This window comes from Silene latifolia, chromosome 10, assembly GCF_048544455.1.
Source record: "Silene latifolia isolate original U9 population chromosome 10, ASM4854445v1, whole genome shotgun sequence".
Classification (NCBI taxonomy): Eukaryota; Viridiplantae; Streptophyta; class Magnoliopsida; order Caryophyllales; family Caryophyllaceae; genus Silene; species Silene latifolia.
The window spans coordinates 6,266,366-6,280,778 of record NC_133535.1 but is presented as its reverse complement, the minus strand read 5'-3'; the positions used below and the strand labels follow the sequence as shown (position 1 = coordinate 6,280,778).

At 38.1% G+C, this 14,413-nt stretch overlaps 3 protein-coding genes across 4 annotated transcripts; all 3 read right to left on the bottom strand.

The window, feature by feature from the left end:
• Positions 1 to 293: 293 nt before the first annotated feature.
• On the bottom strand, positions 294 to 4,427 carry LOC141604872 (putative eukaryotic translation initiation factor 5-2). Its single transcript, XM_074423422.1, has 2 exons — positions 4,305 to 4,427; positions 294 to 2,063 (listed from the first exon to the last, which is right to left on the bottom strand). The coding sequence occupies exon 2, from the start codon at positions 1,763 to 1,765 to the stop codon at positions 473 to 475; it is 1,293 nt and encodes a 430-aa protein (XP_074279523.1). The 5' UTR covers positions 1,766 to 2,063; positions 4,305 to 4,427; the 3' UTR covers positions 294 to 472.
• Positions 4,428 to 7,634: 3,207 nt separating this feature from the next.
• On the bottom strand, positions 7,635 to 7,997 carry LOC141606974 (uncharacterized). Its single transcript, XM_074426352.1, has one exon. It carries the CDS (start codon positions 7,995 to 7,997, stop codon positions 7,635 to 7,637), a length of 363 nt encoding a protein of 120 aa, XP_074282453.1.
• Positions 7,998 to 8,898: 901 nt separating this feature from the next.
• On the bottom strand, positions 8,899 to 12,104 carry LOC141604871 (putative eukaryotic translation initiation factor 5-2). Of its 2 annotated transcripts, none has more exons than XM_074423420.1 (2): positions 11,973 to 12,104; positions 8,899 to 10,699 (listed from the first exon to the last, which is right to left on the bottom strand). In XM_074423420.1, the coding sequence occupies exon 2, from the start codon at positions 10,416 to 10,418 to the stop codon at positions 9,120 to 9,122; it is 1,299 nt and encodes a 432-aa protein (XP_074279521.1). In that variant the 5' UTR covers positions 10,419 to 10,699; positions 11,973 to 12,104; the 3' UTR covers positions 8,899 to 9,119. The 2 variants fall into 2 exon arrangements, with proteins under 2 accessions (XP_074279521.1, XP_074279522.1); XM_074423421.1 differs by having other exon boundaries at positions 11,938 to 12,026.
• Positions 12,105 to 14,413: the final 2,309 nt, after the last annotated feature.

The following is a 14,413-nucleotide window of genomic DNA, read 5'->3' as shown; positions in this document are numbered from 1 at the left end:
TAACACCATCAACTAACAAATACAGCTCGAAATGAGCTTTCACCTAACCAATTCCGAGGACTCAGCGAGTTGGCACACTGGCAGAATTAGGTATAAATATACTGGCACAACATGGCCATTTGTTTCATCCCCAAAACGACCCGACTGGAAAGCAATATACTTTAAAGTCCATCCCAAAGTGACCCGACTTAGGCCTAATACAGGCATAACACGGCCATTTGTGCCTTGAACTGCACCGAACTGGAAAATTTCTGTGACGTTGGCCTACGACACAGTTTCACCCACAAAGTAAATAAAATCAAAAACCATCAAGATTTAATTAGGAAAAAAGATCCGAGTATTCATTAACATCAAACGATTAACCGGAAATTAAATAAACTCCACACAACACCCCTCAATTAAATAGTAAATAGTAAATAGTAAATAGTAAACAGAACACACACAGGCAAACATGATCTCAACTCTCAAAGGTTTATTCTTCCTCAGACTCGGACTCTGCGCTCTGAAGCCACTCAACAAAAGGCTTGACGAATTTCCACATTGCCGAGCTTTTGTTGTCTCCAGCTGATCCCTTTTGGTACCATTCGACAATGACCTCCTCCTCCAGCACATCACTGTCATAGAGATTCTTCAAGACCAGTGCAATCTCCTTCACGGCATCCGGGTCAGCTTTCCCACAGAATGCCTCGAAACCATGAAGTAGAACCCACTGTGAAGCATCAGCATAAGCGAGGGCAGCAACAAGGAAATTCTTCTTCTTATTGGCCTCTTTAGCAAAACCCTTTGCCACATCACCAAACAGAGCATCCAATACTGCATTCACTACTTCCTGGTGGGTCCCTGAACAGGATTCGAGGTGGGCTTTCAGCTGGCCACCGGTAGGACGAGTGGCCATGTAATCTTTCAAGTCCTTCACCAGGGTTTCATGCGGGTCAACTGGGTGGGTCCCATTTGATTTCGGGTTGGATTTTGAAGAGTCTTCTTCTGTGGTAAGCATAACCATTTCAGATGTCACGGCACTAAGCTGTTCTTGAATCCTCTTTTGAGCTGCCGCCATTGATGTGTCAGTTTGCCATTGGATGTCATCATCTTCATCTTCAATGCCAGCTTCATCGTCATCCTTCTGGCTTCCAGTGGGTGAACGATCCTCATCTGATCCAGCCTTCTTCTTGGTAGTAGTAGTTTTCGAACCACCTTCTTTAGAGGACTTCTTACTTTTAGCTTTCAGCTTCTTCGCCTCCTCATCAGCAGCTTCCCCTTCCTTGAGACGTTCCTTTTCAGCCTTTCTCATGGCTTTTTTGTCCTTGGACGACTTTTTCACAACCGGGGGATTCTTAATTATAAAGGATGTGAGTTTATCCCTCATATCCACATCAGACACAAACCCGCATGCAGCGCACTTCAGCTGTATCATTTGACTCTTAGTTATAAGAACTTCAGTCTCCGGGTTGCCACATCCGTAACACTGGACATATTTCTTAATAAAGATCTCAAGAAGTCCAGCAAGTTTTGCAGTATCATGGGACCCATTGACAAGGGAAGTGCCGGTTTTCTCGTCAAATTTGGATTGAGCTCCAAGCTCACAGCCAAAATACTTGGTTGTGTAGGAGGGAGGCCTAGCTAAGGCTTTCGAAATGTCAACCATGTTGACAATATTGGTCTTGATGCCATTTCCTCGGCCTTCAACCTTGGTGATCATCTTTGGCATCTTATACCTGTAGAAGGCATCGTCAGCATTGTTCTTACCAATGTTCTGAAGCGCCATATTGTTTTGCAGATGATTTTGGACTTTGTTACGAAGAGATGATATGAGCAGAGCCTAATAGAAAGGAAGGCCGCATAAAATTGCAACCCCAACGTTCAACTGAATTCCCCTCAAATGGCCCGAGATGCATACAGATAACTTCGAAAGATAAAGGGTTATCCTTTTTTCTGGGTGTCAGACAATGTTCTCCACACCAATCAACTGATGACGCAAAAACAGTCTCCTGTATAGACATAAAAGGATCTTCAAACTCCACTACAAGAAACCGCAATGCAAGCGGGAATTCACAGCCAATATCCTGCAAAAGAAGGGCACAGTGATTTGTAAGAAGCAGATAAGAAATTACGAAGTAGAATATAAAAAAACCATCACATAAGAATCGAAGTTATCAAACGGTAGCTTCAGGTCCTTTTGGAGTCACTCATTAAATAGAAAACAATTAACTAATCAGTAAATCAGTAAATATTCCATATCATGTAACCATCAAAATAATGATATGATCTGATGGAATATACTGCCAAACCAACAGCAAATTACAGCAACAACACTACTATAACGACCCGGTAAATCCCAACGTAAATAGACAGAAAGCATCATTTCTTATAATAGAAATGGAGAAAGTATGATTCTACTTCAAAACCAGCTGACATATAACACGGTAAATGAGCAAGGTATCCGCATTAAAATTCAATCCGACCCAATAAAATAACATGATTGAAGATGACTTGGCAAACGCCTTGATATTTGAAGTACACAAATATCAATGGTTTCATAGTACATCTCATAACAACCAGTTTACAAATCACACACTACTATCTACTTTGTTCCATTTGATTGTATTAGTTTTTCAAAAGCCTGACCTATATTTTAGAAAGCGTATACATACAAATCAGTAATATTTCCGTAGCATGTAAATATCAAAATCATGATATGATCTGGATGGATATACTGCCAGCAAATTATAGCAGCAACACTACTTGCTATAAAGACACAATAAATCCTAGAGGTGGCAATAATTGACGAGACCCAAAAACACGACACGAACCTGACACGAAGTTAGTGGGTTAGGGTTGAGAGGTCGTGACCCATTTAAGTAATTGGGTTGACACGGACACGACACGAAACTTAAATAGGTCGGGGTAGGGTTGAGCTCTTTTGACACGAACCCGACACGAATAACCCATTTATTTATAAGTGTCATAATATACCCGGGGGTGCAATCAATAATCCAACCAAACAACTTAAAAATAACCATTTTGATTCATCATTTTTGGGATAATAAGGCTATAAAACTTAGCTTATTTATTAGTTTATTGGGTTAAACGGGTTAAATGAGTTGAAAGTGACCTCTTACAAGATAATGGGTTAAACAAGTCGGGTTGGGTTATAGAAAAATTAAATGGGTTGGGTTAGGGTTGAGACAAATGACCCGTTTATATAATTGGGTCGGGTTAGGGTTGGGGTAGTAATGACCCGTTTAAAGTTAATACAGACACGAACACGACACGACCTGGCTTGCCAGGTCTATTAAATCCCAATATAAATAGGCAGGCATGCATGGTTTTGAAGAACAGCTGACATGTACCAAGGTCAAGCAACGTATCTGCGTTTAAAATCAATCCAACCCAACAAAATAAAATGCTTGAAGATGACTTAGCAATCGCCTCAAATATTGGAGGTACACAAATATCAATGGGTTTCATAGTACATCTCGTAACAACCAGGTACAGATCACACACTTCTATCTACATCCTTTGTTCCATTTGATTGTATTCCTTTTTCAACAGCTCGACACGTATTTTAGAAAATATATACATTAAAATAAAACCAAGGAAAGGATGCGGGTTCAAAATTAGCTAATTCTCCTACACCTATACCAACCACATTTGATTGTAGTACACAAATTTCAATGGTTTCATAGTTCATCTCATAATCACCAGGCAACAAATCATACACTATTATCTACTTCCTTTGTTACATTTGATTGTATTCCTCATTCAAAAACCCCGTCACATATTTTGGACAATTCATGTTACCGGAATACGTATACAATCAAATGCAACCGAGGAAGTATAGGGATTCAATAATAACTAATTCTCTTACAGCTAGATTGACTAAAACACCAATCAAGTATACCAAAACCACTTCTCTCTAATTCAATCTGCAACACGAACACATCCAATCATCCATTCAATCAAGAAACACACAACATATCATATCATACTCACAAAATTAATACGCAATCAATTATGTCAACCACTCCTAATTACAATCAATCAATCAATCAATCAATCAATCTACTATTACGAGCACATCATTCAAATTAAATTAAATTAAATCTAATCTAATTACCTAAACAAAGAAGATAATATATCCAATTGAATCGCAAAAAAATACTAATCGATCAGTTTAAAACTCGAATTTAATCGAAAAATTAAATCAAACCAGATAAAAAACAAACATAAATTAGAGACGAAAGAAATTAATAAATCGATGGTAGTAGGAATTAATAGAAGTGAGAATTAGAGAGAAAAAGTACCTTTGACGAAATAGAGAGAGAGAGAGAGAGAGAGAGGAAGAACCCTATAAATTGGGGGTGATTTTATAAGCGGGGTGGTGTGTGGTGTCGCAATTTGGGTATTTATTTGAGGGCTAAGTCGGCTCTCTCTAGGTCAAAAATATTAAGCGGGGTGGTGTGTGGTGTCGCAATTTGGGTATTTATTTGAGGGCTAAGTCGGCTCTCTCTAGGTCAAAAATATTATACTTTTCCTCCTTCAATTTAGAGTAGGAATTAGCCAAAACAAAAAAAAAAAAACAAGAACTTTGTAAGCGGTTTTATAATTGTTTTATTGTAAAAATGTTTTACAATAATTTTACTAAATAGAATTTTTGAGCGAAAAAGGAACATACATCGGATGTACTACCTCCAACCTTTTTGTTTTTGAGCATATATGTATATTTTTTGAGCTTATTACCGAGTCCATTTTTGAACTAATGGTCAAAAATAAAATATTTGTCGTTTTGGGTCGGTTTTGAAAATATTTGTCAAAATGGTGTCCACGTAGGCTCGGGATTTCTGGACCTAAAACACGCCACTACCAATGGCGTGTTTATAATGAGTAGGGAAAGAAACTTCATTAAAAAATGGACTAAAACAAACACGCCATTGGGAATGGCGGGTTTCGGAGTGGAAACACGCCACTCCCTATGGCGTGTCTTCTTTTTTTTTTTTTTTTTTTTTTTTTTTTTTTTTTTTTTTTTTTAAGTTATGCCAGTTGAAGAAAAAAATTGTTGTAAAGACACGCCACTGCTAATGGCGTGTTTCTTTCAAAAAACACGCCATTTGTAGTGGCGTGTTTCAGGTCTAAAATCCCGAACCTACGTGGACACCATTTTGACAAATATTTTCAAAACCGATCCAAAACGACAAATATTTTATTTTTCAACATTATTTCAAAAATGGATTCCTTATTACCTCAAACTTTATTTGTTTTTGAGCATATGTATATTTTTTTTGTGTTTATTAAAATTTATAAGTTAGATTTTAATTTTTTGCCTTTAAAACTTAAATTTTACTAAAATTATATGCAATGTTTTTGAGTTTCATTATAATTTTTTAGAGCTTAATGTTTAAATAAATAAACTAAGAAACTTTATAGTAAAACTCAGAATTTTTAAAACAAAACTCAAAAACTTTTAGAAACTAATGAATTGGTGGTAATACATCAGATGTATAATCCACCTTCGTTTGGTTGCCATACGGGAATTAATTTCCCATGTTTTTACAAAACACATGAATTGGACAATTCATGTGAATTGCCTAAAATACGTTTGGTTGGCATCCGGGAGTTCAATTGACACGGGAGTTTCCAACTACCTAGGGGGCTAGGTAATTAAACTCCTCCATTATGGGGGAGTTGAAAATGCCTAGGAAAATAGAATTCATGGGATTTTGGGTAAACAAACAACTTCCATTTTCCCAATTCATGGGATTTTTCAATTCCCCCGTTTTTAATGTGGTAACCAAACGAGGTCTACTCTCCCTCTTGTGTGGTTGTTCACTCGATGGTACGAATCGAAAATCAGACCGCACCGTACAATTTGGTTTGGACCAATTAGACTATAATTTATTTGGTCTGATTTACGGAAAGCAATTTATGATAATTCATTCATTTCTCTAGAAAATTTATAATTGTTGTTAATTGGTTGGTATTTATAATTTAGATGGATTATTTTGTTATTATTTTGCTTAAAAATTTATAATATATTATTGTTTATCTAACACATTTACATAGAAAACTAAATTTGGTTCATTTGATCTTATTTGGTCCGGTCTTTAGTCCACCTTATTTAATCCTGTCCATGCCAATATTTGACCACTAAACACTAGGGCTGAGCAAAAAATCCAATTATCCAAACCGATCCGATATCTGATCCGAATTTTTGGATATCCAATCCGAAAGTTAAGTTTGGTTTGTATATCTGATTCGAAATCTTTGGTTTTGGTTTGGATATGGATATTAGAATTAAAACATTTGGATATCCGATCCGATCTGAAACTATAGTTTTCTAGTATAATTTCGAGAAAATAAAATTTTATTTGATACAGCAACTTAATTAATGTTTAAAATATTAGAGAAATATGTAAGTGGTACTTAAATTTTATGTCGAGAACATTGGAGTAAGAATACTAAAGAAAATTATCATGTAAGATTATGAATATAAGTGTTTCTAACTTAATTTTTAAGTAAATTCAAAAGTATGGATATCTGATGGATATCCGCATCCGATCCGATTATTTTGGATACCCGAACATTGCATATCCGAAACATTTGGTTTGGATATTGGATATCTAACTTCAGGATTTCTAATATGGATATCCGATCCGAGCTAGCAGTTTGGATCAAATACCCGATACGTACTCTGCCCTACTAAACACCCCATACCCTCATGTGCACTACCAAGTACCACCAATGACCACCATCTAATTTGATTAGATTGTTGGATTGTGATTGGTTAACGGCTTCTCTAGTTAAGGTGGATTAAACTAGGGTGATGGTGGTTGTAGGTCAAGGTCAAGTAGTAGTGGTCATCGGTTAGGGGTTCGTTAGTAGCGGTGATAATGTGTAGGATCGTTGGATTTTGGTGTTTATGGGTTGGAGCCTAGAGGTCAGATAGTGGTGGGTGGTGGGTAGTGGCTAAGTGATCGTGGGAAAGTAGGCTTTGCATTAGGATTGGTTTGACTCATTATTAGGGGTCATTTGGTTCAAAGTATCAGAATGAATTGGAATGGATTGTGATATCATAAAGGTATGGAGTTAGAACCTCATACTAGCTAATAAGTGTTTGGTTCGATCTTGGAATGAATTGAGTATATTAGGGTGAAATGGATTTAGAAACTTGGGTGTATACATGGGCATGAGATTCAAAGGGGTTGTAATGGAGTTAAAATCCATTGGATATCTAACTCCATTTCAAAACTCTCCAATGCATTCCAAAAGCTAAACCAAACACCCAATAATGTCTTTCACTATACTGAATTATATAATTTAAACTAAACTTTCCCCTTCTATGTCTTATCATGATATCACGCCTAAGACAAAAAAAAAAAAAAAAAAAAAAAAAAAAAAAAAACTTAGCCGACTCCCCTCTGCTGTGTTTTACCTATACCATCATGGTTGCTGTTGATGATTCAAGCAAAAACAAAACTCCTAAAAATCAATTTTTTATCATCATATACTTATTATTACTACCGAAGGTCTCACGATGGCCCCCACTGTCTTGATCACCCGTGTTAAATTAAGACATGACAATTATGAAAATTTGTGTTTTTTTTTTTTTTTTTTTTTGGCAACTGTAAATAAAGGGATTACAGTCTCATGGCCCTAGAAGCAAGGCCATGTGCTACAACATTATGATTTCTAGCAATATATGAAAAAGATAAACAATGAAACAAAGCATAAAGACCCTTGATATCCTGCAGGACGCCTTTTATAACATGATTGACTCCCGCATATCCTGCAACCTGACATATTAACGCCAAACAGTCTGACACCACCTCCAAATGTAGAAGGCCTTTCTCAACAGCCATCTGGGTAACCGCCAATAGGCCGAGAGCTTCTGCATGCAAAGCTGATTCTGCTGTAATCTTCATACTTCCGTGCAAAAGCATGACCCCTTCTTCATCATAAGCGACCCACCCAATCCCACATACTCCTAGACCATCCCGCATCGACCTTTATCCTGATCCTCCTACACTGATTCCTCCCCCCAACCATATACACCGGAAATCCATCCCTAATAACCCTCATCTCATTGCCTCCTAAAGATGGCCTCACCTGTCGTAGGCCCTCCTCACTATGTTCCTTCTCCTTCTGCATAGCTTGTAGATACAAATCCACATTAGTAATTACCGACTCAAGAAGGACGCTTGGCATAATCCTACTCCCCGTAAAGATCGCATTATTACGAGTGATCCAAAGCCCCCATAAAGTTGCTATAAAAGCTAGAACCCTTTTTTCACCATCCTCCATCTTTTCCAAGTACCGGAGCCAGTTGATAATCCAATCACTAAGTGGTATCATATTGTCTCCTTCAACCCTAATGCCTAATAGCGACCCCGCCCAGACCCTAGCCGCCAGTGCACAGAAAATTTGTGTTGGTAATACACGTATTACGTATGTCCCTCAAATCAACCCGATAAGAGTTTCGTGACAATTCAATTGATAGACCGAAAGACAAATTCTTTCTTAGTCAATGAGAAGTGCTTAACTGCACTAGAGTTCAATGGATTACCCGTCAAATCACCCCGATAAGAGTTTCGCTATCTCGCACTCACCTTCCACTTTTTTTTCGACTAATAATCTAATCTATCTATCACTGAAGTTATTTTTTCTTTTTACCAATGTCACATCTCATGGGGCTGAGCTAGCATAGCTATCAACCACCATTACGGAACAACATTGTACCGAGCCACCAGGCTGTTAATTTTATCAACCGTCAAAGGAAAAAACTTACGTCCACACCCAAAATGACCCGACTTAGGCCTAACTTGAAGCACACTTAACCTTCGCCGAACTGAAAAAATATGCACCCTTGCTGACTTACTAATGAGTTTCACCATCCGAAATATATAAAATCGAAAACTGCTATCAATATTTAGTTAAAAACAACGTCTAAGAATTCATTAAACATGAAACGATGAACCGGAAACTAAATAAGCTCAAACACACGAGTCACGACCAAACCAGAAACAAAGAAAAGAGTAACAGTAACAGTAAATAGTAAAACACCACGATCATTCATTAACATCAGATGCTTATTGAGTTTTCTTTTTATCAGAACTCCTCAGTATTCAGTCTTCCTCAGATTCGGACTCTGCACTCTGAAGCCACTCAACAAACGGCTTGACGTGCTTCCACACCGCCGAGGTTTTGTTAGCTCCAGCAGATCCCTTTTGGTACCATTCAACAATGACCTCCTCCTCCAGGAGGTCACTGTCATAGAGATTTTTCAAGACCAGCGCAATCTCCTTCACAGCATCCGAGCCTGACTTCCCACAGAAAGCCTCGAAACCATGAAGTAGAACCCATTGTGAACCATCAGCATAAGCGAGGGCAGCAACAAGGAAATTTTTCTTCTTATTGGCCTCTTTAGCAAAACCTTTGGCCACGTCACCGAACAAAGCCTCTATTAGTGCATTCACTACTTCCTGGTGAGTCCCAGAACAGGACCCGAGGTGGGCTTTCAGCTTGCCAGCGGTAGGACCAGTGGCCATGTAATCTTTCAAGTCCTTCACCAGGGTTTCATGCAGGTCAACCGGGTGGGTCCCGTTTGATTTCGGGTCAGATTTTGATGAGTCCTCTTCTGTGGTAAGCATAACCATTTCAGATGTCACGGCACTAAGCTGTTCTTGAATCCTCTTCTGAGCTGCCGCCATTGATGTGTCGGTTTGCCATTGGATGTCATCATCTTCATCTTCAATGCCAGCTTCATCGTCATCCTTCTGGCTTCCAGTGGGTGAACGATCCTCATCTGATCCCGCCTTCTTCTTGGTAGAAGTAGCAGTACTCTTCGAACCGCCTTCTTTAGAGGACTTCTTACTTTTAGCTTTCAACTTCTTTGCTTCCTCATCAGCAGCTTCCCCTTCCTTGAGACGTTCCTTTTCAGCCTTTCGCATGGCTTTTTTGTCCTTGGACGACTTTTTCACAACCGGGGGATTCTTAATTATGAAGGACGTGAGTTTATCCCTCATATCCACATCAGACACAAACCCGCATGCAGCACACTTCAGCTGTATCATTTGACTCTTAGTTATAAGAACTTCCGTCTCAGGGTTGCCACATCCATAACACTGGACATATTTCTTAATGAAGAGATCAAGGAGTCCAGCTAGTTTTGCGGTATCATGGGACCCATTGACAAGGGAAGTGCCGGTTTTCTCGTCAAATTTGGATTGAGCTCCAAGCTCACAGCCAAAGTACTTGGTTGTGTAGGAAGGAGGCCTTGCTAAGGCTTTTGCAATGTCAACCATGTTGACAATATTGGTCTTGATGCCATTTCCTCGACCTTCAATCTTTGTGATCATCTTTGGCATCTTATACCTGTAGAAGGCATCGTCAGCATTGCCAGGACCAATGTTCAGAAGCGCCATTTTTTTGCAGATGATTTTGGACTTGTTATGCAGAGAGAATATGAGCAGAGCTTAATAGAAAGGAAGGTCGCATAAAATTGCAACCCCAACTTTGAACTGAATTCCCCTCAAGTGGCCCGAAATGCATACAGCTAACTTCGAAAGATAAAGGTTTATCCTTTTCTCTAGGTGTAAGATAGTGTTCTCCACACCAATCAACTGGTGACGCAAAAACAGTCCTCTGTATAGACATAAAAGGATCTTCAAACTCGCAAGGCAAGCAGGGATAAACAGCCAATATCCTGCAAAGAAAGACACGGTAATTTGTAAGAAGCAAATAAAAAACTATAACATAAACAAACCAGCACATAAGAAATGAATTTATCATACAGCAGCTTCAGGTTTAGAATACCAGAATACGAAAAAAGGTATCCTTTTGGAGTTTTGGGGTTACTTATCAATTACTCCCTTTGTAAGGATCATTTGTTTACCTTTTTTATTCGTTATGAGGGGTATTTTAATCATAGGTAAACAAATGATTGAGACGGAGGGAGTAGAAAAAAATTAACAAATCAGTAAATCAGTAATACCCCGTAGCATGTGAACGTCAAAATGATGATATAATCGGATGAATATACTACCAAACGAACACAGCAAACTACAGCAACAACACTACTGTAACAACCTAGTAAATCCCAATGTAAATAGGTAGGCAAGTATCATTTCTAATAATCGAAACCAGAGACTGCATGATTCTACTTCCAACCTAACATGCTTGAAGATGACTTAGCAATCGCCTCATTAAACAGCAAACTACAGCAACAACACTACTATAACAACCCTGTTAACCCCAGTGTAAATACGCAGGCAAACATCGTTTCTTCTAATCGAAACTAGAGAAGCATGATACTACTTCAAAACCACCCGACATACCATGTAAAATTAATCCAACCCGACAAAATACATTCTTGTACAAGACTTATCAATCGCCTTAAACATGAGGTACACAAATTTCAATGGTTTCATAGCTCTATCATAACCACCAGTTATAAATCATCATACTATTATCTACTTCCTTTGTTCCATTTGATTGTATTCGTTTTTCAAAAACCCGCCACATAATTTGGATAACATATACGGAATCAAACTTCACTAATTCTCTTACAGCTAGATGAATAAAACATCAATTAAGCATACCAACAACTTTTCAATCCAATCATTCATTCGTTCGTTCCTCCGTTCAATCAAAAATCACACAAAATATCATAATCCCAAAATTAATACGCAATCAAGTATGTCAACCACTCCAAATTACAATCAATCTACAATATCGGCACACCAACTAAATCAAGTCAAATCAAATCAATCAATCAAATAACCTAACAAAAGCATATAAATCTATCGAATTGAATCGTAAAAATACTCATCGACCAGTTTATACTCGAATTTAATCGAAAAATTAAATCAAACCAGATAATAAATAAATAACAGTAATAAATTGAGAAGAAAGAAATAATAGTAATAGATGGATGATACGTACTTCGTAAGAATTAAAAGAACAGAGTAGAATTATACCTTGACGATATAGGGAGGGAGAGGAAGAACCCTAGAAATTGGGGGTGAATTTATAAGTTGTGTGGTGTCGCAATTTGGGTATTTATTTTAGGGCTAAGTCGGCTCTATCTCTTAGGTTAAAAACATTATACTCCTATTTCAATTTAGGGTAGGAATTAAGCTAAAATAGATCACGAATTTTGAAGGCGAATTTACGAAATTTTATTATAAAATCGTTTTTCCAAAAGATTTACTAAATAAATATTTTTTGAAATATTATTATTTTTATATAAATATTTGTGAGATATGATTTCACTAAATTATTCAGATAATGATTTACTACGGATTTAGAGTTATTGGCTGCCTTTTGTGATTCATATTTTTATCCTATTTAGGATTATGTAGCACACCGGAACTAGATTGAACCAAAACTGAAATAGCAACAAGTGATGCCCAGAGACCGAACCGGAATCAACAATACCAGACCGGAAAATTACGGTGATGAAATTGAAAGACTAAAGCCCGAAATAGTGATGACCCTGAGGCCTGAGACCGGACCAATCAACAATACCGGACCGGAAAATTTCGATGATGGAATTGAATATAAATAAGAAATAAAAACGTAATTTATTTTCGCAGTACAATTTTTACTCATTACAGTACTTTTTACACATACATTTCCATTTCTCTACCCTTTGCTAAAAACATCAAACCTAATTCTTTCTACCTTCTTTGTATTAATGAGACTTTAAACTTCATCATCCTCCTTAAAATTCTTTTCAACTATGAACGATTATTCAAATAAACAACAGATATTTAATTTGTTAATCCAATATTAAAAATTTAATTGACTATTCTTACAAATTTATTCCTTTTTAATTAGGGTTATATCTAAATTAATTATGGGCTAATTAGTGTGTTATGGTATGGTGGGTTTGTTTGTGGTGCTTTATGGCCAGGCATGGCCGGTGTGTTTCGACGGTGGTCCGTCGGCGACGTGAGATTCGCTGTTAATGCAGTGGTAAGGGGGTATATAATGTTTGTGGTGCGGTGGTACGATGGTATATGGTGTCTGTGGTGAGGGACAGTTCGACGAAAGTGGGGTGTTAGTTCGGTTGGCCAGCGAGGGTTGTCGTTGACGGTTCGGTTGGCCGGCGAGGCGTGGTTAATATTAGCCGGCGAGGCAATAGGCGTTTAGTTGGGTTGTTTTGAACGGTGGTTCGTAGTAGTATGTAATAGTGGTGGTGTTGGTCTGCGTAGTACTGTTTACATGGTTTGATTTGCTTTTCTTCAAAATGTACTGTATGGACTATGGAGTAATGCCCTAATGCTATTGATTTTTCTATTTTTTTATGCAATGCCTTTTTTTTTAATGTAATTTTCAATGTATCTGTAGAATGTTTTAATATAGTACATATATTGTAGAATGTTTATAATGAAGTAGTACATGTGTTTGCAAAGATAGTTTATGAACGAAGTACATATAACGCAGTACATGATTAACTTTAGGGTGGGTGAAATTAGAAATTATGAATAAGTGAAATTAGAGAGAATAACCTAGAGAGAAGTTAGAGAGGGAAAATGAAAGGGGAAATGAGAGGGGTATAATTGTCAATATTGTACTGTGATGAGTAAAATGCGTACTGCGAAAATCAGCACCCAATAAAAATAGCCAAATATTTTTCCTTCCTAATAACATCCAATTCCAATATTCCAATTTGACTTTCTCCTACACCTAGAGTCGTATCAAGACGGCCGACCGGCCCGGCCGGACCCGCCCGCCCTAGCCGTTATTTTATGCAACTGGCTCGAACTGCCCGGCCCGCCTTAGCTCGCCGTTAACCCTGGCCTGGCCCGGTCCGAAATTCAGACGGCCCGCCTTGGCCCGCCAATTTAGCAAATATAAAAAATAAAAAAAATAAAATGGTAAGGCCCGCCACTGCCCGACCATAGCCCGCTCCGGTCCTGGCCCGGTCAAGCATATCGGCCGGCCGGCCCGGCCAAGCCAATCCCTTCCCCTCGGCTCGGCCCGGTTTGACCAGGAGAGCCCGGCCCGCCTCCTGGCCAGCCCGGCCCGGCCCTAGCCCGGCCCGAGTACAGGTCTACCTACACCCAACTAAATTATGTTGTAATTATTGCTTCAAAAGAAGCTCTTTTTATCCCACATTAGTATAATCGTTGGGATTGTTGGAAGTGTTAGAATTTTAGGTGGTTTTTGCACAATTTTCAAGTTTGATAGTTCAGTCTTCTATGCTGACTATTGCGGTTTTTCCATACGGATTACTCAGTCTTCTAAATTGAGTGTTGCCTTCTCCATGCTAATTGTGCGGTCTTCCAAAATTTACAAGACGATATTTAATACGTCTCTAGACCCTTCCTTCTATTCCTATAAATACTCCATGTTTATACCTTTTTCTACACACAACAACATCCATTCTATCTTATATTCTCTCTAAATATTT